General features: G+C 37.9%; 2 protein-coding genes across 2 annotated transcripts; one reads left to right on the top strand and one right to left on the bottom strand.

The window, feature by feature from the left end:
• On the bottom strand, window positions 1-20,843 carry LOC593174 (protein phosphatase 1E). The gene is made up of 7 exons (XM_792665.5): window positions 20,577-20,843; window positions 12,584-12,699; window positions 10,111-10,316; window positions 8,606-8,800; window positions 5,791-5,934; window positions 5,219-5,312; window positions 1-2,195 (listed from the first exon to the last, which is right to left on the bottom strand). The coding sequence occupies exons 1-7, from the start codon at window positions 20,759-20,761 to the stop codon at window positions 1,138-1,140; spliced, it is 1,998 nt and encodes a 665-aa protein (XP_797758.4). The 5' UTR covers window positions 20,762-20,843; the 3' UTR covers window positions 1-1,137.
• A 2,166-nt stretch (window positions 20,844-23,009) lies between these two features.
• LOC100891149 lies at window positions 23,010-26,149 on the top strand. Its single transcript, XM_011668735.2, has 4 exons — window positions 23,010-23,188; window positions 23,815-23,950; window positions 24,281-24,408; window positions 24,828-26,149. Exons 1-4 carry the CDS (start codon window positions 23,045-23,047, stop codon window positions 25,938-25,940), a joined length of 1,521 nt encoding a protein of 506 aa, XP_011667037.2. The 5' UTR covers window positions 23,010-23,044; the 3' UTR covers window positions 25,941-26,149.
• The last annotated feature ends 158 nt before the right edge of the window (window positions 26,150-26,307 follow it).

Below are 26,307 nucleotides of genomic sequence, written 5' to 3' on the forward strand. Positions count from 1 at the left end.
AAAGAGAGAGACAGAGAAGGAAGGAGAGAGAAAGAGAGAGAGAGAGAGAGCAGAGAGAAATAGAGGGGAAGAAAGATGGAAAAAGAAAAGATAGCGAATAATCAAAATTGTATTCGCCACTGAAGACTTTAAAGGAGAGAAAGAGCGATGGAAAGAGTAATCTAGAGAGCGGGAGAGAGAAGAGAGAGAGAGAGAGAGAGAGAGAAAGAGAAAGAGAGAGAGAGAGAGAGAAAGAGAGAGGGGGGATCACTTACTTCCACTTCTTAAACATAGAAATAAAGAAATTGCTTTGGTTGTCTTGAGTTTGTTCTCTAAAAGTTCAGCTCAGCTCAGCATCGATGTATTGCATTAGGAGTTGCTTTACAATATAGAATACACAATGTCTAAATCTAATATTTGATTCTTTAAACTCATATCGAGAAGAAAATGTAAAACATATTCTCTTTAATTTATCATGCAAACCATTGCCTGTGAGTTGCTTATACTTCTAAATTATCAAAAATTTATTGAATCTACACAATTAATGAGAGCATGTTTATCAGTCATGCAAAATAGTAGACCATTTCATTTACATGGACATAGACAATATGTCTTTATCTCATACTTCTCTGTCAAGAACTTTCCTAGACAGATCTCTAGTTTAATGAGTCTCTAATTGTATGCCATATAATAGCTGAGCAGTGATTTAAGACATAATGCACTAATCCCCGATGAGAACATTATCTAATCTCATGAGATCAAAACCTGGAAATACATGTTGCCCTTGAAACTGTCCACTGCTTCTGCTTGTCCAGGGATCCCTTTCACAAAGCCTTTTTTCAATGACAAATCCGCTGATAACCAATCAAAAGCAAGGATTTCCGTAGCTTATAACAACAACTGTCATTTGTCACTGATGACAAGTTTTGTGAAACACCCCCCAGAAGTGCAGTTCATCCTGGTAGTATCGCCAAGCAGCATTGAAGGGTGCAACTGACACAGCCACGAGTTAAGGCCTATGGATGAATCCAGGATGTCTATGACGAAGGCCACCCTGATCATAAACTCCATGAAAATGGAATCTCTACATGCATACGAAGGTTCTGCAAAACTGGCAACAACATACGGGTAGAGGTTTGTAGATTCTTTCAGCAGGTATCAGCGGGGATTATCAGGTTTGGTCAGCGACGACTGACTGCTGGCAGCCGCAAGCTTGTTCTTCATAATGGCAGCCAGTTTAGGGTCTCTAGGGAGGGACCTTGTTCGTGTTCTACTCTTTGGTTTGAGGGTGATAGGCATGGATTTATGCTGGACAGGAGAGGACTTCTTTGTTGAGCTATCTCGCTTCTCCTTCTTGGAATCAAGACCAAGGTCCATTATGATCACATCCTCAACGGTTCCATCGTAAGAGGGTTTCTTCTGACGGGGGGATGGTGTACTGGAGGTCCGACGTATAGGACTCGACCCTTTCTTGTTGAGTGAGCTACGCCTGTTCACCTGCGGCATGGAGTTCACTTTGGAGTAGTCCGAGATGAGTTCTGGACTCTGTCCATTCTTCTCAGAGACAGAGCCACCGGGGAAGTGGTGCCCGACTGAGCTCCTCCTGGGTTTCTGTTTTGGGGAACTTGTGATCACATTCACGCCATTTTTAATCACAAGATCTTTAGCATGTTTAGACGAGTTGAGACCACCCTTACCGTCTTTCCTCCCACTGTTCCGATTGATGTTGTTATTGTTCGCGTTGGCGTCTACAGCATTCTGAACGACCATGTTTTGAAGTCCCTGTGATAAGTCCACCTCTTCACCACTGACCGTTGGCGTGTTCCCACCCGGGTCTTCCTCACTGGGGGTAACAATTTCACTTTCAACGTTTCCGGAGTCCTTCTCCTGATCTCCTTCACCCGACACAACCACTTGTTCTCTTTCGCTTTCGCTCCCCGCTTCCTTGGCCGACCTGAACGGATTCAGGAACACGACCATGACCGTGATGTTGTCGCTGGAACCTGCCTCTTTTGCCATGGTAACCAGAGTGGGGGCCATTCCCGAGAGGTCCGCCCCTGACTCAATAAATTCCTGTATGGCGGTGCATGCTCCCTCTGGTGTGATCACATCCCAAAGTCCATCACAGGCGATGATGATGCACTCCTCTGTTCCATCTAGAGGTAGAATGGCGGTATCTGCTTCGCTGCTAACATAGGGCTTGTAATCAGGGTCACCTGGGAGAGGAAAAAATAGAAGAAAAAAAATAATGTTGTTATTTCCCATTAGACTCAGTGGCATAGCAAGGGTCAAGCTGTTGTATTGCCCTTTTGGACCGACCCAAAAATATTTAAATCTATGGTCAGCTTTTACATTAAAAAAACAACAAACCATTTTTCAAGATAAAAACATTTATTGGTAATGAATACAAAAATAAGTTTTAAAGCAATATAAAATGAAAAATATCAACCCAAAGAGGGAGGGGGAAAAAAAAAGAAAAAGAAAAAGAAAAAAGATTTCTGAACAACTGACCCATGTTTTGCCACCTAAAGGGCAATAGAACATCTTTTTTTTAAGGCCTTATGGGTACACTGCTATCATTTGGGGCGGGTGGGTTGGACACCCGTTTACTACATGGATAGAAATTCAATAGTACAAAGCAATCGGTGAGGATCGATCAAATAGAGAAAGTGTTCTTTGATCATCTGTTTGGTGCGATGACATGTTTAATAAACAGATTAATATAAATGTAGGTAACCATGCACAATTATTTTCATTTTTAATTTGTAGATCTCATCAATCACTGTACCAAAGCTGAATTTGTCTCCTATTAACAAAGAGTGCTTATCTTAATTACCAGCTAAACAAGTCCAAGTGACTCATTTCAACAAATTCAATTAACAACCAAGACATTAAGAAACAAACTGGCAAACAGGTATAATTTACACTTCACTGATACCATAGAAAATGTGATTTCTTGGTGTTAAGAGCCTGTTTCTATAACAACATGCAAACAAAGGTTTACATCATACAGCTAAGCACTGTCATGAGATAAGAATTCAAAGGGATGTTCCAGGAAAGTACATCCATAAAAAAGCAGTACAGTCACCAATGATTCAGGTAGTAGCTAGTCTCACTTCTAAGCAAAACTACCAACAATTTTCATCCTTCGCAAAATTAGGATTATCATCTCAATCTGACATACAGACTTCAAGGGAAAGTTTATGTAAATTCATAGTATTTTACTAGTAATCTAAGGTACCGGTAGTAGAAATGGTATTTCTTATGAACCTGTATGCATATTTTTCCCCATATATTTATCTACTTCTACTTTGACATTGGCTGACAGTCTTTTCATTGTATTTAATGTAAAGCATATCGAAGTGATTAATGTAATGCTTTTATAAATGTATCATATATTTTCACTTCAAAGTTGGAGTATGTAAAAAAAAAATATTAAAAAAATGAATCAGGGCCCCGGTCCACAAAACTTACCATTGATGGTAACTTTGCCATCAATCGCAACTACCATGGAAACCTTGATTTTGATTGGCTGTTGAGCCCTGTTACCATGGTAGTCGCCATTGATGGCAAAGTTACCATCAATGGTAAGTTTTATGCAACGGGACCCAGATATTGTATCCAGGGCAAAAGTGTAATTAATATCTTGAATTAAAAAAAAACCCTCTTGTCCTGGAGTCTAAACTAGATTGTACAATAAGCAGAAATGCTCTAAAGTTAGCGACGGGTCAAAGTCCATCACTAGGCACGCTATCTGATATGACTGACTGCTGCCTGGATATAGGTCTAGGTCAATTACCCCATCTACAGATAGGTGCAAAGAGGTCTGACAAACACACTTGAAGGCCAAGCATTATCTGGAGAAGATCGTGAACTGGCATATATACTCCAGTAACATTTCCTCTGGACTATTTCGTCAAAAATAAAGGATTAGGGACGATCTCAGTCAGACTCAGGGACCGCCGCCTTCGTTTCAGTGGTCATTGCTGGAGGAGCAAGAGTGAAATCATTTCACAAATGCTTTTCTGGGAGCCCTCAAGGGGCAAACACATCAGAGATCGCCCAGCAATGACTTATATTGACCAAGTTCGAAAAAAGACACCTGTTTACCAAGGCAGCAGCTCCCAAAGATGATGGAAAATAGAACTGAATGGAAAAAGCTCGTCAAATCAGTGCGAGTACGCTCGACCTAGTAGTAGTGTGGGATAGGGTTGCTATTAGGGATTTGTAATCAATGGTGGCTTTAAAGTGTACCAAACACCGACAATAATTTGTTCTGTATGTTAATAATTCTATGTTGTAATGCTATATTAAAAATACAATATTCAAATATTACTTCCGTTATGAAAGAGATTTAGCAAGTTTAAATACACTCTCAATTAGTACTACAAGTCATGAGTAGACTACATCTCATCTGTATGTGTTCGCATAAAATAGTGTCAGCATGGAACCAAAGTCGGACTAGGGTTTTATGCTATTCCTTATTTTCTTCATACTCCTTGGCCCGTTGCACAAAACTTACCATTTATGGTAACTTTGCCATCAATGGTAACTACCATGGAAACCTTGATTTTGATTGGCTGTTGAGCCCTGTTACCATGGTAGTTGCCATTGGTGGCAAAGTTACCATCAATGGTAAGTTTTATGCAACAGGGTCCGTATCTGTTTAATATTCGGTTAGTACTAAAAATCAACTACAGAGTGTGTCACAAAAGCATGTGTCGTAGAAAAGAAAAGATCCATTGCTTTTTTTTCCTATTTAAATCGTGTTAGAGATATTGAGTATGAGATGAATATATATATGTATATATGCAGTCAAACCTGCTTTAGTGACCACCTGTCTACAAAGACCACCTGTCTACAAAGACCACATTTTATGTTTCCCTTGAAAATGGTTTCTCATTAAACATGTACTAAAGGAACCTGTCTACAAAGACCATTTTTTGTGTTTCCCCTTGGCAGTCGCTATAGACAGGTTTGACTGTATATACATGTATATATATATATATACTGGCAGGGCCGTGGCCAGAGTTTAATGTTTGGGGGGGGGGGGGCACATACATGTAATTGATCGACGTCCTGGGGAGGGGTCTAAAAAATTTCAACCTCCATAGGTGAAACTGATATCAATCATTATAATACTGCCAATCAGGTTCTCCTGTATTCACGCTCGAGGCCATACTGCATGATTATTATCCTAAGTCGATCCCATGCAGCTAGGGCCTTGCGAGAGCTTTACCTATTGATCTTGATACAGCTAGACTTCCATTAACTCTCCATGCTCCAAACCAGACCACACAGCCTCCCAGATCCTCTATCCTCTTCTTCTCATCCTGTAAAACAGATAACCATAAGATTTCAGTATCTATACATTGGATGTGATCCACGTCCAAACAGATAGTCAGTCTTAAAGATAAAGTTGAGTTCTGGTCATGCGATTGCATTGTGAAAGAAACAGTGTGGAATCGATCAGAAAAGATAAGTATTGGCAGGTGTATAAGTATTTGTGTGTATTGCAATTTGCAAGGTTCTGGAATCCTCAAAATGATAAAAAATTTGGCCAAGTCTTGGTAAAGTTACAAGCACTGTACACAAAAAGATGTATATGGGACTACGCGATATCTATCCGGCAAAATTTGTATCATCAAGTATTAGTCAAAACATATTCTTTCACATGATTGGTAATAAGAGCTTCCATTTCTTTTTTTGAGAGAGGGGCGTGTCCCAAACTGGTCTAACGGTATACCTTTAACACCAGTAAAGTAAAAATGTTTGTAATTGGCTGCTTCTGAAGCTGTGTGCGATTCTCACCTCTCTGTCTGGTTTGTGTGGGTCCATGATGATAACCGGTTTGCAATCTCTCATAAGAACAGCCTGTGAATCTCCTAGCCATGCTAGATGAATGGTATCTGGCTCTATCACCACTGCTACTCCTGTGCTTCCACTCCGCAGACCCTGGATGATACAAAAAAACAGGTTCAGATAGAACTTAGTTATATGTTTTTTAGGCTTACTTGAAGCTCAGATGCAGCGAGAAAAAAAAAATAATTAGAGGAGGGGGGTTTTATATGTAGCTCTGGGGGGTGTTTCACAAAACTTGTCATCAGTGACAAATGACAGTATTTGTTATAAACTGAAATCCTTGCTTCTGATTGGTTATCGGCAGATTTGTCACTGATTTTGTCATTTGTCATTGAAAAAAGGCTTTGTGAAACAGGTCCCTTGTCTCCTGGAAAGCTTTAAAAGAACTGTAGATATGAATAAAAAGTCCTCTAAAACACTAAATAACTCAAAATCCATGGAAGAAAATCTTGACTTGACTAATTAAAGTCCAAGCAGAGTTCTGGTGAACAGAGAGGTATTTTCAAACACTGCACTGTCACTATCAATCATTAAACAAATGTCAGTCATAACAAACATTTAAAATCAAACTTTTACATTGGTGTTTGCTCAGATGCCTTTTGCATAGGCGGCTACTTATGCAGTCATTAACCCAAGACATGCCATAAGACTAGATTCGTTTTGTAATAATGATCAAAATAATTATCAGAAGGCTAACCCTTCCATACAATCTAGACTGACAGGGATTGGTGGAGAAAGAAGCAAGAGAGGGGTCGAGACCAATCTTGGTCTTAAAATGTTGGTGCCTTGGTCTTGGCCTCGACCCCTAGATGTGTTGTGAAATGAACTTAATAATAAGTTTTCCTGGCCTCAGGACCCCTGGAGCCTGTTTCATAAAACTTGTGATCAATAACAAATACAAAAATTCTGTGACAAATTTGCTCTCATGAGCCAATCAAATTCCATGATTTCAGTAGCTTATAACAGTAGCTTGTAACTTGTTATTGATGACAAGTTTTATGAAACAGGGCCCTGGTCTTGCCTACCACACTGGATATAAAGTGCATGCAAAGGATCATACCTCCGTTATTTTCTTTAAAGATAAAGACCAGTTCTGGTCATGTGATTGCATTGTGAAAGAAATGTTGTGGAATCGATCAGAAAAGGATGATCATCTAGAATATAAGTATTGGTGTGTACTGCAAGGTTCTGGAATCATCAAAATGATAGGAAATTTGGCCCAGTCTTGGTAAAGTTTCAAGCACTGTACACAGAAAGATGTATATGGGACTACCCTACATCTATCCAGTCCTGGTAGATATAATAATTTACCAAATATATCAATTAGTAGGCGGTTCCCGGCAAAATTTGTAACATCACGTATTAGTCAAAACATAGTCTTTCACATGATTGGTAATAGTGTAATAACGTAATAATGGAGGCGTTTCCAAAACTGGTCTTAACCTTTCAAAGTTGTAAGTCTCCCTAAAGCAATAGAATATTGCATGTATCGGAACTAATGACAAGGCTGTAAAAAAGTAGAGCACTTCGCCTTATCAACTGAGAGTAATAATCAATACTTTAATCATGCATGGAATGTGTCTCCTTGAAAATATTGATTAATTGCAAAGTCAAGGAAACTCTTTCTTTCTTTCCCCACTCTTAATTAGAACAATGGGTACTTAATCTATAGTGGTTAGTTTAGTATTCCCAACATTCAAGGAAAGGGAGGGCTTGCAATCATATTAACAAACTAAAGCACACAGATGACATGAATTTCAAGTTCAGCCAGTTTCATATATGATTGTTTATGAGCCAATAGAATATTACATGTTTGTGAGTCAGCCAGTGTCTAAGCTTGGTTTTAACATGGAGATATTCTTATATCTCCATGGTTTTAACATTCAACAAATTTCTCTCATCACAAGTATATTCACAAGCTTTCATTTTAGCATGCAAGATTTTGATTTATCCCTGTTTCGAGGCACAGTTTTGGCATAAACTCATCACACTTCCATTGTTTTCCAGAATTCGGCCCATTTTATTTCAAATTAAAAGAATTGCCAGATCCTGGAGTTCTGGACTAGTCTATGGTTAGGCTCTTTTATCCTCCAAACAACCTCAGTTAAAAAACATTTTCATACAAACTATTAACATAAATCAAGCTCCTGAGATCTATTTTCACGCACTCTGCTGATCTGTGAAGACATAAACAACACGTCGCAGAACCTGCCTACAGAGACAACCTGTCTACAGTGACCACTTGTCTATTTCCCTTAGGTTTTTGGCCTATATAGAGATGTTAGACTGCAGTAAGTCAACTCTTGACCACTTATAAATCAAGAACTTAAAAAATAAATGAAATATATGCTGTAAAAACTACAAGAAAGACTACCTGTTTAAAGTGGCAACTTGTCTATTTCCCTTAGGTTTTTGGCCTACATGTACATGTATATAGACATGTTTGACTGCAGTAAGTCAACTCATGACTTCCTATCAAGAAATGAAAGGAATGAAATATATTCGGTAAAACCTTCTAGAAAGGCTACCTGTCTATAGAGGCCACTTGGCCCTTTCTCTTTAGTGACCTAAATTGACAGGCTTGACTGTAGGTCAAAGTTTGTAATGAAAGTAAGAAAATGTGTATTGTAAAACCTGTATAGAACAGCCACCTGTTTACAGTGGCCATGTGCTCATTTCTCTTTAGTGACTTCTATAAATGGGTCTGATTTTTTAAAATAAATGTTAATGATTTCCTCTCAGGTAATGAAAAGATGGATCTCACCTCTCTCCCAGCTTTCTGAATGAAAGCATCGTCCGTCTCATTGAATGCTTTCTTCAAGGCATTGGTAGGGCTCTCGATGAAGTCCGGCTGACTGACGGTGTGTAGATGCAGATGAGCTGCAGCATAGTACGATGCGTCTACACCACCATGGCCGTCGTATACAGCATAGAAGGCACGAGGTTTATCATCAGGATCCTAATGTAGAGAATAATAATAATACTCCACTTTTATATTGTAGCGTTAATACATCTATGATGTCTCTAATCTAAGCACTTTACAGATACATGTACATGTATACTATTACCCCCGTCATTGGATTCAATGCTTGCCCCCACACACTGTGTGTGCCATCTCAACTCCCTGGGGAGTATTCCAGCCAGGCCTTACTTTACCCTAAAATACTGTTTGACCAACAATGAAAGTCACATCCTACTGGGTACCCATTTAACACCTGGGTGGAGAGTAGCAAGTGCAGGTTAATATTTTGCCAAAGGATGTTAGTGCCATATTAGGATTTGAACCCTTGACTTTCTTATCTCCATGCAGTCAAGCGCCTTAAACCACTTTGCCATCAGTGAGTGAAAAGAGTTACCAGGGAAAAAATACACAGGGGCTCGGGGCAAATTAGCCCCCGAAATGCCAAAAAGAGCCCGCGAAAGTCATAAAAGAGCCCCCCGAAATTGCATAGAGTTCAATTAAAAACAAAATAAAGAGTGTTATTTTCCTGCAAGCAAGCTTGAAAAGTAGCCCCCAAAATTGTTAAAGTATTTTTTTTCCCTGAGAGTTACAGGGATGATGTAATCGGATATTGTTTATAGACAGATAAACTGACTTTCATTGTAGATCTACTAATAGACCCATCCGGTTAATGAGAGATGATGAGAGATGATTCAATGTCTTATGTAATCAGACAGGTGCATGGTTGCCCCTGAATGGCAGCAGGATATTTCACCTATCATTTAGCATCCTCAATAGCCCCAGTGATGGTGACTGACACTTCCATGTTCAGCCCTCTGAAGAGGTGTATGCATGTACATGTACATGAATTAAAACCTTTTTTCTCTCTCCATCCCTCCTTCCCTCACCCGACCTTTAACAGGCTTTGTTAAAAACTGAGTCACATCTTTCTACCAGTGATATTAAGGCTATTAAACCCCAGGGGGGTGTTTCAGAAGGATCTTAAGTCTAACTTAAATGTTATGGGAAGCCATTTAAAGTATTTTACACTTTTCATAAATTACACATCAAGAACATGAAATCTCCTTGATAATAGAAAATATGGATGATTTGAATTAACATTTTATGCCTTCTCAAATAACTTTTACAAAATATTTGCAAAGATGCTAACGGATTTCTTTAATGTTTAAGTCCAACTTAGACATACATGTACAGTGTAAGTTCAACGTAGGATCTTTGTGAAACACCCCCCCCCCCCACCCCCAGATGTATCTGATTGATAAAGTCATTTATCTGACTGATAATGATATCTGTTTGAGCTCTTTTACCTTTAATCTTGATTTGAACATGGTGTTGATGTCTTGTAAGACCACATGTTTGTCCTCCATTTTCCTCCTGGTGTTCCTGACAGCGTGAAGCGACACTGTGTGGATGCCAGGACCCACATTGACAGGAGGCATACTGGTGTTCCACTCCTCACATATCCTGTGTACGGTGCTGAAGACGTACCGCGCAAACCCGTTGGCTTCAATCACTATTAAAAAGGAGAAGAAGAAAAAAGGAAAATTCATTCACATTTGGTTATTTGGGCAAAGTGGAAACAACTCTACATGTAGCTTTCTGCCGTGCAGTCATAAGACAGTCTGTATGCTCTCATTGTACAGATACTATTCAACATGTTGACATTCTTGTGAAAAAAGTTTGACTGTTTATCAATTTAACTAAAGATAAAAGTGTAATAATAATGATAAAAACATAATATGTGAGTTTATAGAACATACAATGTAATACATGTAAGTACAGAGTTATACAAAAAAAAAATTGATTTACAATTTTTAATGTGGATTATACTAATGCTGATATTCACAAGTAAATACATACATACTGTATGCCACAGTATTAATAACCTTATTATCATGATAAAGTGTGGAGTAATTTCACATTAATGCTACCTATTCCTTTGTTGCAATCCAATTAATTTTGCTTCCCATCACCATTCGACTAATATTTCAAGATATACATGTATTCAAAACATTCAACTGGCACATCTACAGTATGAACCTTAGAACTTTTTTTAGAATTTATGGTGCACCATACGGTAATCACCTACGATGTAATGATCCATTTTCGTAATGTGCAATCAATCATGCAATTAAAAGTCTATAAAATAGTGTTTACACAATGTCACATATTTTTTTCTATTCAAAGACTGAACAATGGAAAAGGGAAGAATGTATATCAATCATTGCGTAAACTCCCACAGACCTTAGATGGAAAACCACAAGAAATATCTTTTTTGTTTTGTCTTTTGAAACCAATTTGACCGTGGTTAGCAACCATCCCTAATGACTATTTGTTCCTGGATTCCACTCAAATATCAATATACCAGGCCGTTTGTTATTGTGCCAACAGCACGTTACCATAGTAACAGTATACAAATAAAAGGAGCCGAAACACTCATCCCATAGGGTGAGAATGCAGTGACATCCAGGCACTGAGATAATATTGCACAAGGGATTATGAATTTGGAAAGCATATCATCATTTCCCAGGACTGCATAATGTGGTGGAAACACATTAGATTATAGTATACCTAAATTTGATTTTGACTTTCGGTCATGGGATTTCATGCAAGGGGGAGGGGGGAAGGAGGGGGGAAGGGGGGGGGGGGGTAAGTACAGAAACATATAGTATACATGTACTGTACATTATGTATGTCACTGAGTATCTGTGATCCACAATCCATTCTCGTCTAGGATTTAATGTAGACTCATTCCATAAATATACAAGATGTGTAAACATGCAGGCCTAAGGCCTCTGTGTTGTACAGTGTATACATGTATGTGCTTCAAGAAAATTATACTTCCTAAACTACAGTACATATGGGATGAGAAACATGTACATGTACACTGTAAAGCATCCTGAAATACCAATAAACTCAGTTCACAAAAATACAGGATGTACGGATGTACATGTATAGTTTAATACTTCACTCTAAAATAAAGACAATCAGTCTGAAACCAATCTACAGTTCTAACTGAAGCTACGGAAGCTATGAGACATGCATAATGTTTTATTCAATTGAATACGAAACTACATTTGCATGTACACTCCATCAGCAAACACTCATAAATGATCAATACTATAAAACAAACATGGACAATGAATTATGATTATAAATGGGTATTAATTTCATGGATGGCTGGATTGTGAATCGATGGGCATTAGTATAAGAGAGTACTTGGAAATAATAAATTCAATGATTGATCTCCTAGTCAAGAGATATTGATTACAGACAACCAATCATCATTGGAAAAAAATTCTGCATGTTCGTATGTCAATGAGCAGCTCACCTTTTAATGTCATTTTGACATTATCTTCTGATCTAGTATGCTATGCATTAGGTATGTATGAACATAAAGAGCACAAATAACGGTCTATTTTTGTTGCGCAAATTGTGCAGTTCTCAAATAATAATGAATTCTATATTTAAATTTAAATTGGCAACACAAACTGGAATCCATTATCCCTATTTTCATTTACATGTAAATATTTTGTACATGTACATGTACATGTACAGTGTACCTGTTGACATTTTTTATTCCATTTAATAAATTTTAATTCCAATCGGTTGATTTAAAATTTTGATTTGTCTCAAAGATAGTAAAAGTGAAATAGAAGAATAACTGTAGCCAATCAAAGAAGGCAAAGCTGATTCAGACTTTCAAAAAATTAAAAATACAACTTTCTTTTCTACCCAGATAAAAATGAGGAGGGTGAGAGTGGAAAACCAAATACTTACATGTATATTTTCCTTCATCATCCTCTCTCTCATCCTCATAGCTGGAGATGTCTGAAGATTGAATCGAATCCACGGTTGCCTTGGCGATGGCTGCAGCATAGACGGGTGGACAGTGGCTGCCAAACAAAATCAAAACATGCAACTGTTACCGTAGTTCAATATATTAAAAGATACATGAAGAATACACTTTACATACAAATAGCATGCATATTTCTCAATTAATGTTCCTCTTGACAAAAAAAGGAAGAAGAAGAAAGGTTGCCAGACGCTCGTTCAATACAAATCATAACTCTGGGATATGCATGACACCTAACAGATGAATTTTAATAGGGTTCTTTGAAGAAACAATATTTCATTATAATATATCAGAAATGGGTCTAATCAAGTTGACTTCAAATTAATTAAATTAGAGTCTACCTGCAATTCATACTCCTGACCACCAAATGTACAAGCCCATGAAGGGGGGGGGGGGGTATACTGTTTCTTCAGCATCACTGTTATAGAATTCAATTTAAATCAAATTCAAGTCAGTGACACCCAATGTACTGACCTTAATATTCATTATCAATAGTGATATGTCATTATCTAGATCTAGTGTGTGTTGCAATCGCTCAAAATGACCACTGTATATTCACCGAGCTCTTAATTTTGTTCAGAAATATACAGCAAATTTACAACACTTGCGTCATAAAAAAAAAGAAGACAAAAGACAAAAGACAAAAAAAGGCTGCTGCAGTTTACCACGTCATATCATGGACCTACCACGATCAGAATAGGGCTTTAATAGCCCAAGTTTCTATTCTTGGCTGGTGTGCAAATTACACAATTATACATACATTACAGTACCGTAGTCTACAGTATAGGCCTGCATTGGTACAACAATTGATATAGCATTACACATGCCAAAAAGGTTGGTGACAGTGCTTGGCTGCCTGAATGTACCACAGGAGGTAATAAATTAATAAAAACAATTTCTATTCATGGCACACAGTTCAATGAAGCCATTCTGAGGAAAGGCAGAACAATCAATACCATCAAAGGGTATCTCAATTTGTGTGCCCTTTGAGGCATATCAAACACACTGGGATCATAGCAAGCAAGCGTCATGGGTTTGATCTTTGACTCTGCCTAGCCTGTCTGTCGAAGGGCTGGATTGCAATCAAATATTATTAGGCTTGGTGAAATTACTGTACATTTTGACAATTTAATCATATGTTTATGAAGCTACAGTTGTAGATGTACAGTTACACACATGAATGCAATGTATCTGCCTACAATTTCATTTCAGAAACATGTACATCCGTACCGGGTAGGCCTATAATTTGAAGACATGTTTTTCTACATGTACATGTATACATTACACACTAAGGATAAAGACAAACAAATATAAATGTTTTATTTCTAGTTTTCTTGTATACAGGTCAACAAAGTGCATGTACAAACTATACTTTATTTACACAAGTTTGTACATGTGGATTAAAAAAATTATCATCATAATGCTACGTGTTCCTAGCTTGGATTGTATTTGTACATATTTGTCAATGAATACTGATGATGGCCTACTGTACATAAAGAAACCGAAAGGCAAACCCTGGATTCCCTGGTACAGTGTAAATCAAACAGACCTGGAATAATGTTTTTGCCAACAACATGTACAGTATATGGCACAACCTTCCTAGTTTACACGTCGTTGTCATGGAGACCAATAAACATATCCATAGTAACCATGGTAAACAAGTAGTAATGAGCCAGGGTTTCATTCACAGGACTCACACAATAAGTCCATGCACTTGACACAATTCCATCACACACGGCTGGAAGATTAACAGTACGGTGATAAAGTACAGTCAACATTCTAACATTCAGAATCTGCTTGTATGATTCATACTAGAAGAATCCTGCACTGAATTGAAATTGTAGAATGAAACTTGTCAAGATTAAACCATATCTATAGTACCTGTAGGGGATGGATATTCTGTGCAATTATACATTTTTGTTAACAAGTTAAAGGGAACAATCATGCCTAAATAACTTGTACATATATATTGTTACAGGTAGAAGACCAAAGACAAAACGTAGATTCCCCCCTCCCCCCCCCAAAAAAAAAAAAAAAATCCCACAACAACAACAACAAAAAAAGCACCACATGTAAAGTAATTTATTAAACACTTTAAAAGTGGAATCGCCTTTGTATATGACTATGGTAGTTTGTTTCATAAATAAGGAGTGCTTGAAACTTCAATCAATCATACATACAGTATACTGTATACAAAACATGAAGTACATGTACACCCTGTATACATGTATTTGAATACTAGAATAATCTTTTCTTTACATGCAAAGCCACAAACCACAAAATGCCGCTCCATTGTAAGGGCCGTGTTGCATACTGTAAACGCTGTTATTTTCGTGTGATGAATTTTTTCGTGCTGAGCGACCCCAAAACATATTTATGCTGGTTCTTAAATTTGCGTTACATGCAATTTAGCCCATTCAAAACATGCATAAAAAGAAGTCATGCTTATTTTTTTGCGAGTTGTAAAATTCGCGCTTGCCGATCTTAGCTCAAAAATTTACTGTACCCAAATATTTTTACTTTTACAGTAGTACAGCATCTTGGTTGTAGACTTTGCTACAGCATGTTCCGGTACATGTATTCCCCTACATCATGTACAGTACCTGTAGACCTACACAAATGTGTGAGACTTCAGGACGTGATGTCTCAAAGAAATAGAGAACCCAATAAGAACACTTGATTGTCTTCCCCACTCAACCCAGACAATACACTGTCAATTGTCAGTCTACCAGGGCCCTGCGTATGCCCCCTAGGTATTGCATAATGACTGAAGCCATTTTTTTGTTTGTTTTGTTTTGTAGGATGTTTGCCACAATGCTTGTTACCATATATACAACAAACAGTCTTTCAGGAATGAATGATCAGGTGTACAAGTGATTAGCAAAATGTTACCTGTAAAAAGGTGTGACCTACATGTACATGTACATGATGTACAGTACTACAGTATATACCTGTATAATCCACCTTCTCCTCCTCCTTCTTCAGTTCTTTTTCTTCTTCTTCTACTTCTTCAACATCTTCATTTTTGTTATTAACTTTGTAATCTCCAATGTTAATTGTTTGTATTATCATTATCATCATCATTATTATATAATCATTATTAATATTATTATCATAATTATTATTATTATTATTATTCACTATCATAATCATATTCATTATCGTCAGCAGCACTACATACATGTATGTACCATCATATTTTTAAAATAGTAGTATTACTAATCAATTATTATCATTATTATTATTATTATTATCATAATCATCATCACCATCATACATGCTTGTAGGCCTTCATCGTTGCTGTATTACCTGTGATGATACAAACATCACATCAGAACTGTGCCATACTACCACCAGTCAGACTGAAGCCTGTATTTCTGCATTTAATCCTTCTAGCAAATATTTGAAAAGGTGATTTCCATATAACAGCTAGCCAACACTTCATCAGCATACAATTTGCCAGGTAATAGTTTTGGACATGAAGATTGTACTCAGAAAACTTGGTACATTTTTGGTGGTCTTATGAATAGATACATCTTATGATCTATACATCTGATGACTTTGGAATGATGTTTCTGTAACAAACTCAGAGACATTTTATATACATCCATGGAGATCAAGTGCTCTACAAACCCAACATATCATCATGGAATACAAGTATTGTAACCCATATGAAACTTGGAGAAAAAAAGCGCCAAGTCCCTTGAGGCCGGGTTCCAGGACTCGCTCCGGCTCTAGATTTTTAAGAGTAAGCAGATCTCAGGTGTAATCTGAGCCATAGTTTGAAGCATTACAAAAATATATCTGACAATATTAAATTTATAACTTTGGTTTGAGAATGAATCTTCATGTAAACCTGTTACTACAGTAAACCTGTCACTTTCAAATTGAAACATGTTTCTGCTTACACTTAATATAATATACATTTACCATGTACGTTAAAAAAGCCCCTCATGGACCACCCTGGCCACATACATGTACAGTTGAATACATTCAGTAAACTTACATGTACATACTACATTGGTCATCTGGTGAAAGTAGGTGAAAGTGCAAAGGTCTATGTTTTAAGACTAGGGAACACCCTTTGAAGAAAAAAAAGGATGCTCAACAACCAAAGTAAGTACTATGGATCACTTGGCATCTTGAATAGTCTATAGGACCTCAGACAATGCCAGGTAAATCGCAACCTGGTACACTTACAGGGGGATCAGGAACAAGGATAATCATGGTCTGTTGTAGTATTAGGCTATGGATCAATATAGGCCATGCTGTGAAGGTGACAGGAATGGAAATAATCTGCAGGATTATAAACCAGAAAGGTCTGAAAGACTTCTTGGTTTGCAGTATGTGTCATAATGTGTGTAAGCATAGGCTTTGTTGTATTGTCTTGGGTGTCAAGGTTGAGGGGTCTTATTAAGATTAAGGCAATTGTGAGCTTGTCATTGTGTCTAATTTTAAAACATACAGTATAGGCTACAATACATGCAGGGAGGTTTTTTAATACAGGTACTGTAGGCCTACATGGCTAATACATGTACATCATTTACAAGAAAATGCAGGTCATTACAATGAACTCATTTTTCCCTTGAATTTCTTCCAAAAGCCTAAGCAAACACATCATACATTCACTTGGTGAGGTGTAAATAAACAAGCACCCACTCCATTTGACTCTCTTATTGATACACAATATTGGGCATTCAGTGTTCCCCCCACACACACACAGTACGGCTTGAGCACCCATTATTATTACTGATAGATCATACGCTACATTCATTCCCAGGCCAAGCATCTGGTATTATTGTTGCAATGTTTTGAATGGTCACCATGACGACTGGTATGCCTGATGATGAGATGAAAGCCTGAAGGAGAATTCTGTGCCAAATGTCATGGTGATGATTCAGGCAGAGTTTTCCTCTCTGTATTTTTAACTAACATGTGCATATATGATCCATTGTTGTGTTCTTCTGTCAGTTAACAATGTTCAGGGATTTCCAGGCATCAAGCCACTACAATAGTATGATTGGGGGGGGGGGGGGGGTGTCCAGACGCTTCATAAAAATAAAGCGGATGCTTAATATTGCCTTTGGATTTATCAAAAACTATGCATCAAATAGCAATAACCATTGTCCTTTATTATACTGCCTACAATTTGTATAAGTCTTACAATATTTATGAAATATAGCACGTAACTTCTTTAAATTGCTGTTTTAAATCAAGTGTCCAGATACACAACTTGTCTGAACACAGTATCTAAGCCAATATTTTGGCATACAGACATTTTTGCAAGTGAACGGTTAGTGATAATGAACAGTAAATACAGGCAAAAAATACTTTACAATACATACAGTACATGTACATGTTCATTTCCATGAATTAAATGCTTATTGCTGCTAATTCATGATCATACAACAATTCATGCACAGTGAAAGTGAATATATAAAACACTCATGTTTCAGTACCGGTATCCACATTGAGTGAACATTTTAAAAACGTTCAGCTTGATGGAGGCAGATGAAAAAATTCCACCATAATGGCCAGTGAAGTTCAAATTTGGCCTAGACTGTAGAAGCCTCTGAAAAGGGCAAGGGGGAAAAATGCTCTCATTCTCTCGAATTTTGTTTTTTGGAAAAGTACTGTATATCAGGCATTATCGGCTCAAATTACACAAAGTCATATGCTAAATATTGTTTCCCACATCACTATGGAGTTTGGAGTCTTTGGACTCCCATTAATTTTTTAAAACCCTTTTTATTGTATGATTCTTTTGAAGAAATACACCCTGTATGTGAATTTAATCAATATTTAGTTCCTACTAAATAGTGAATAATACAAGTGATATTACAGTGTTTGGGTCATATTACGACTTCATACTGTAAGTTAATATAAACTTTCTTATCCTTTTATCAGTTTTTCTTCAAACTTTCAGTGACCTGCTTCTCAAATATCTCTCAGCTTTTTCTAAAATAAAATAAAAAATACAATATACCGGTAGCAGAGGCAATCCTTGCTGTACAATTATGAAAGAGTATGCCATCTCTGAGAAATGATGAATCTGACAAGAGTTTCCATTTGTCTTCCACTGACTCTCAGCAGCGTACATTCATCAAATGGCTGCTGTAGGATGACTAACTGAGCCTCCTGACTCATCACATGGGATTCATTTTAATTAGAGGTTGGATTTAGACTAAGTAAAGAGTGCAATTACATATACGTTGTAGATGGATGTGAGGTACTGTACAGGTACACATGTAGACACTCTCTATTTTTTTACTGACCCAGGTTCATCAACCTTATGTACTGTACATACAGTACTTGCACATATTTGTAAATGTACATGTCATGTGTACAGTTACATTTTGTATGTGGGCAGGTCTAGGTATTTGATCATTATTTTTATGTCACATGTCACCCGGTATTGTGGAGTTTGGAACATACTGTACATGTACATGTACATGTATGTAGACATCAAAAGAGTCACTGTACAGATTGTAGTCTCATGTATTTGGTTTAATAATTTGGTTTGATCGTAGCTGTAGCTGTAGTGTAGTTGGGCAGGGAAAAAATTATTAAATTTTTTTTTCAACCTTGCCTGCATGAAAATAACACTCTTTAATTTATTTTGCACTATTTTTTTTTTTGGGGGGGGCTCTTTTATGACTTTCTGGGGCTCTTTTTGGCATTTCAGGGGCTACTTTGCCCGAGCCCTCCCGTGTATTTTTTTCACTGTAGTTGGGCTACTGACTTTCAAATCCAACCCTTGTGATAAGTTAATTTGTATGAAAGCAGAAAAACGGTGACAGTTTGAAATAAATTGGACCAATAATAGGAAAGTTATGAATGTCTGAAATATAAGATCACTATTAAAGTCTACGCAAATCTCAAACTGGCAGTTTGGTCAGGATTATTGTAATGTTCATCGTGGATACGTAACTGATTTACCTCTCCATTTTTCATGTACAAAAATATCTCCATTTCTGTTTTTCTCCTATTAAAGTGCCTTCTCCCTTGGGTCACGACTCAAAATGTGTCATGGCCATGAGTAGCATATCATTATAGAGTTGATTTCTAAAAGAAAGACAAGTCAAACATTTTTGAAAGATTGAAATTTTAGTAATTTTATGTGTTAATTGGTGAAGATGAAGGTTGATAGACTTTGACAGTGAAATTTGGTCATTACCTGTAATGTACAATGCGTATTGTTTGTCATTTAGTTCGTGAGTTAGTGATCTTAAACACATCGAAACGCGTCATATGACGTACATGTACATGAATATAAACATAGACCTACATGTAGGTTTGTTGACGAACCTCCTTTGGCTTTGTGAATTCGAGCCGGTAGGTCTATAAATACCGGTATGTGAAAAATTTGGTCTGCATCGCAAGTATCACCATGGTCTCACCCCCATTTCTAAAATTTAACAGACCCTTTCAACGTTTACAATCATGGCAAAATTTGCACTATAGTTTCACATGATTTAGACAACAACTAAATTACTCATGAGATATTATATTCATCATTATCTAGTTACTGATCGAGTTAATTTAACACTAAACAGTCCTCAAAATAAAAGACTCCGGACTACTACTGAGAGTGAGACTAGACCAGAGGTCCAGAGCTAACTTACAGTTACAGTTACATTTTTACAATATTCAATTAACATAGTCTACACTGTATCATCATGCAATCATTCACATTCACTGTTACACGCAGTATTTTTAATTTAATTAGACCTAGGCCTAGACGGCCGACGGTCTATATCATACTTGTCATTCTCAATCTAGAGGGTCTACATCATCATTTAATATTCCCAGGCATTTTTGCATTGGTCAGTCATATCTTGTGTATACAGAGTCAAGACTACACTAGGCCTACAGAGTTTTTTGTCTAGCTAAAAAAAAATTGAATTGAAAACTCACTTGTGGCCAAACAGATATTCCATGACCCATTCTATGCATTCTCCTTCCACTTCGTCTGGGGTGAGACGATATGTCACCAGTCGGAATGGCAGAGGATCATCAGAAGTTAAAGGTCCATTGTGTTTTGCTGTAAATTCCTCAAGAAAAAGCTTGAATTTGATTGAATCATCCGTCCCCCGATCCATCTTGCTTCTAACAGTAACAGGCCAGGCCAGGCACAACAAGGACAAAATAGGTGGTTGAATATTAGTAGAGCAATGCCAATGCTTCGGCGCGGCAGCTACCTTCACACAATGCAAATGGTATAATTCGCGCACAGTATGTATGAAGTGTGTACAAACTAGGCAGAATAGTCTACAAATACAGACCGAATGGCGGCTGTATGTTTTTTGAGCAACAAGACTATTAAATGTGTAATTCGGCGGTGGGCGTAGTGTCTTAAAAAGTGGGAGGAGGGGGGGGGGGGGGGGGCATCAACTTAAAAAAGGTATTTCTGGAAATAAAGGGCCACCTGCATGGGCCGACCTGATTTTTATTTAAACATTTATTTTGTATTTTGTTTTTATTTTTGTAACGACAGAATGTTCTATCTTATCAGCCACTGGCGAACTGATGGGGGGGGGGGGGGGGGGGGGGGGGAATTGATCCCCCTAATAAAATTCAAACGTGGTTTATTTCTAAATCGATAACTGTGATTTATAAATGTTGCTGAAATGACAAGCTTTTCCTGGGTTTTTGCCCATTACTGTCTAAAAAAATCGAGTGATCACGGACGAGGCTCCTCTGGAGAGTGAAAATGTAGTGAAAATAGAGTGAACATTCACTCTTTTCTTCTTAGAGAACACTCTAAAATCAATCGATTTTCACTCCTAAACAAGTGATCACGAACGTCACTCCCAAGAAAGTGAAAATAGAGTGAAAATTCAATCTTTTTTTAAAGAGAGTATGCCAGAGGTGGCACTCCCGGTTTGGAGGGGGGGGGGGGGGGGGCACTGTGCTACCCACCTTTTTCAGGTACCCACAAAAAAAGCCTCTTTTAACAATAGGACAAGTGCTCCTTTTCTTTTCTTATTTCAATTGGATTGTCATAAATTTTCACTGACCTAGCTATAGCTGTTCCTCTCATTTTTCCTTGTCTTCCTAAAACCAACGTAACATATCAGGATGGACATCTGTCTCTTGCAATTGCCTTGAATGTCAAAACTCTAGATTTGAAACATTTATGATATTTAAAAAAGGGTGCTTCAAGTTTATTAAAGGTGAAAAGGGGCAGGTATCAGAAGGGAAAATGGCACTCGGAAAGAAAAAGATGAACCTATCACTTGTCAAAAGTTGTAAGGTCAGTTATCATAAGTACTTAAGTAGAAAGGGCAAGTACTAATTAAAGGCGAAAAAGGGTCAGTTATATGCTAGGAGCGGACTTTAAAGGACACTTTATTGAAAAGGGGTACTTTTCACACAATGAATAGGGGCATTTATCAGAAGTGAAAAGATGCACTTATCCGAAGGAGAGATTTAAGGGCAGTCACGAAGAAAGAAAAGGCACTCACTGAAGGATAAACAAAAAGGCACTTATTAGAAGGAAAAGCCGGGCCAATAGCCTGTTTAAACGAAATTGTATTAATTAAGTTGAAGATGATCTGTGGGCAGTTATTAACTGTAAAAAAGGGTGCTTCAAGTTTATCATAGGTTGAAAGGGGCAAGTAACAGAAGGTAATATGGCACTCAGAATGAAAACATAATGGTATGTATTATAATAGGCCTACACCATTTTGTACTTTTACACGAAATTTTCTCTGGGCGCCGGTGGGGAACCATGCAATACCAAAATATACCATTTTTTTGCTTCGGCATATTTGAGGGACCCCCCCCCCCTTCTCCCCTCATCATGAATCCTGGTATATAGTAGGCCTATTTTGCCTAGCTGATGTTCCATGTTATATGTTATCCATCAAATTTTCTTCATTTTTGAAAGAGGTTTTTTTTTTTTTTTAAATAGAAAGAAAAAGTAAAAAAAAGTAAGACAATATCAATTCGGCCTCGACGTTTAATCGAATATGCAATTAGATTACCGGTATAGATGGGTAATAAGCACTATAGGTGTGTCAGTGGAGGGACAAAGAGGACCGTGGGGAGACTGGAGAAAGAAAGGGGGGAGGGATAAGAGAGAGAGAAAGGGAGAGAGAGAGTGTGAGAGGGGAGAGAGAGAGAGAGAGAGAAGGGGGGGGGGGAGAGAGAGGCTGATTTAGGGCAGAGCCATGGGCCTCATTTTGAAACACAAGTTGTTACTGTTGATACCCCCTCCCCCCCCCCCCCCCCCCCCCCCACCCAACCCACCTATATTATAAAGATTGCAAGAATATTGTGTCCCCTCTATTACTAACTATATACTCCCCATTCCATTAAAAGACAACGCCCTCTTCAGGTTGACACTGGTTAGAGATTTGCTGCAGACGACGTCTAATGTTATGTTATCAACAGAAACATCATCAATCATGTCCTTTTCCACACCTTCTGTCCGTTTTATCAATCTTCCTACGGTTACACTTCCAAATGGAATACTGCGGTTCATCAGTGTCACAGAAAATCAGCACACAGTTGTGACAGATGGGGTAAATAATGTTCATATGAAACTCGCTTTCATTCATCAGAGCCACTCAACTCTTTACTTCGGTCCCATGTATTAAATTTTGAGTCTGTTTTTGTCAGTTAACAATATTTAATGGTGATTAATTAATTCTGTGAATTCCTCAAATTAAAGATTGTAACTTTTTTTCCCTTTTTTCTTTCCTCTCAAAATGATGTGGATAAATGTGTGTAACTAATTAAGTCTAGAGACTCTAGGCAGCTAATTAGTAAGAGTCGGACTAAGTCTAAGATTACAAGGGAAATGTGAATGATGTTTTATTAGTAGACTAGACTATCTTCTAGCATTAGCGTGGACTCTCTATGCTTTGCTGGAGTGTCTTCTAGAGTTTATAATTAAATTATCAATACTTACCGGTACGTCAAAATCTAGACCAAGATTTAGTAATACTAATACTTCCATGCATTATTATCTTGGAAAAATTATCAAAGGGTTTATCTCTGGTCAAGAGGTTTACAATGATTTTGATTAATATTTGAATTGACTCTCGACCTTCATACTCGGACAGGGACTTCGGGCCACAAGGCGTTGCGTAGCTACCTTATTTACTTTCAATATCTCTTGCACATTTCCTCCTCCTCCTCTGCACAGGATATGTTGATGGGTACTCCCCTTTTCCTTGCCACTGACATACTGACTGGGACATCAGTGACAGCCGACAACCAGCCTAGAATACATGCAAGATATGGCAAACAGGGACTGGCTACCAAGCTTACTATTCCTTCAGGTGTGTACATCTTAAGGGAGTATTTCTTCTAGTTAATCTATAACAACATATACATGCATGTAACTTAATTGTAGAAGTTTGCCTCGTCTTTATTATTATTATTTTTTTTTTACAAAGGACCACATCTGGACAATGAATTCATTTTCACCTCTTTGTGTAAATAGCTAGCTTGGGTAGGCATGCACCAAGTGTTGGGCTAGATGTTTGTTAAAGAAATTTGAACTTTGGAATTCAGTTAATAGTGGAAATCGACAGTGGATCTATTTGTCCCCAGAATATGTTTATATACAATCGATTATTTCCTGTGATTTCTACTTCCACCATGCACAGGTATTAAAATCAATGGCTTACATGGCACCAGTCGAGGGTTATGGTTTTACAGCATAGTAGGAGCTCTCAAGGTGACGTTCGAGTTCCATTCACCGGACCAGCAAGTGGCTCTGATGGATGCCTTACAGGTATTCCAAAAAAATTACTTTCCATTTTCTTTATCAGGAGGCAACTTTGAAGAGCTTGTTCTATTTACTGGTTTCATTTATGAAATGTATACTTAATTGCCATGCAGTAAAGTTTTGTAACTGTTGAACATGTTGGTAATAAATAGATACGTGTATATTAAAGACAATGCATCATTTCATTTTCATGTGAGAGCACTGTTGTGTAGTCTATTCATTTGACTTTGAAGTGAGAGGTTTCTTTCCAAATGAAACAAAAGTATGAGGCTTTGTTGATGCCTACTATTTAATGGCAAATCCAACCAGCATAGAATAAAAGGAAAGTGAAATTTCTCAGTTCAGGGGGAAAAGAAAATAGTTTACATTTGCTTTATACATTCTAAATGTGCCCTCTTTGTTTTCTTTTTCTTGTCTGTCTACAGGATGTCTGGAGAACGAAATACAAAGATCCACCACTTCCATCAAGTATAGTAGTTCAGCATGTTGAAGAAAACAGAGGCAAGAACAGAGATAGAGATGTTGATGGTGAAACATCTCTAGAAGCTAGGTCCTGTTTGCCCATTGACCATGAGACAAGAAATGAGGGCCACGTGGATGCAACAGGAATTTCAGATGAAAAGAATATAGAATCCGGGAAACCGATTAAACGACATTACACAATTTCAATCAGCAACACAGTCTCGAAAAGAAAGAGAACGTTGGACGAGTTTGTGAATGAACCTGTTCTCAAAATTGATCGAAGTACGTCAACGGATGATCAAGTCGTGCAAGGAGATGGTGTTATTGACTTGGAAGTTCACCATGTTGAGGAAGTGTTAACAGAGAGGGAGCCTCCACCGTCATCTCCAGACCAGGCTAAATGCTGGTGTGGTGCTGTACAGAGGAGGTTACAGGAGCTGGCGGAGCGGTACGGTGATGAAATTCTCTCGGAAGAACTGACGTGCTCCATGGAACACGTTGTCGAGATGTTACACGTCATGACCAGAGGTGAGATCGATACCTGTCTGCAGCTTCTGAACAGCCTTTCCGATGCTGTCTGTGAAAACACGAGGAGGGATGGTGAGGAAGCCCTACGTCAATCATCGGACAGGGTCAGCGAGGTTTTAGCAGAGTGGCTGGGGTCAAAGTTCAATCGCGAGATCTCCCAAATCAGTGAAAGGGTCGTGGAATTCAAACAGAGGAACATCGATCAGATCAACAACCTGCCACAGGCAAAGAATCTGGTAAACACTCTGTTCCCTAAAACAATGGTAGACTTCATCATGACATGGTTAGGAACAAGAACTGAGCAAAGAATGGCCTCCAGCGATTTAGGAGTTACTTTAGCGAGTGATCTTGATCATGTAGACGAAAGTCAAAGAACGGGTCATGATGATCATGTTGGGAATAGACTGACATTTGGGGAAAAGCGAACAGAAGAAGGCAATTCTCGTTACCCATTGGCTCAGTTTATCCTTGAACTAGCTAACCAAACACTCATCTCAGGCATGGCTCATGTTATATACCCAAGGCTGATCCAAAATACAAACGTCTGAATAGGTGCAATTGATCAAGATGATAGTAGTAGAGATAGTAATAGTACTGATTATGACCATCCTTTAGGGGCCATGAATATGAAACAAATATACCGTAATTAACGGTCACTATAAACCGCCCTCCTGTATTAACCGCATCTATCAGAAAGATTACTTTCAAACCAAGATGACAGACAAATTTGAGTGTTGTTCTAGTTTCTGATTACTGAGCTGGGAGACATTTTTTTTTGTGTGTGTGTATCGTGTATGAGACCCACCCCCAACTTTGAATTTTTGTTGGCGGCAAAAAAGTGCGGTTAATACGTTAATTACGGTAAACCAATTTATGTTAACCTTTGCATCAATTCATACTTGAGCTAGCTAACCA

Source organism: Strongylocentrotus purpuratus, unplaced genomic scaffold (genome assembly GCF_000002235.5).
Source record: "Strongylocentrotus purpuratus isolate Spur 01 unplaced genomic scaffold, Spur_5.0 spur5_scaffold_2, whole genome shotgun sequence".
Lineage (NCBI taxonomy): Eukaryota > Metazoa > Echinodermata > Echinoidea > Camarodonta > Strongylocentrotidae > Strongylocentrotus > Strongylocentrotus purpuratus.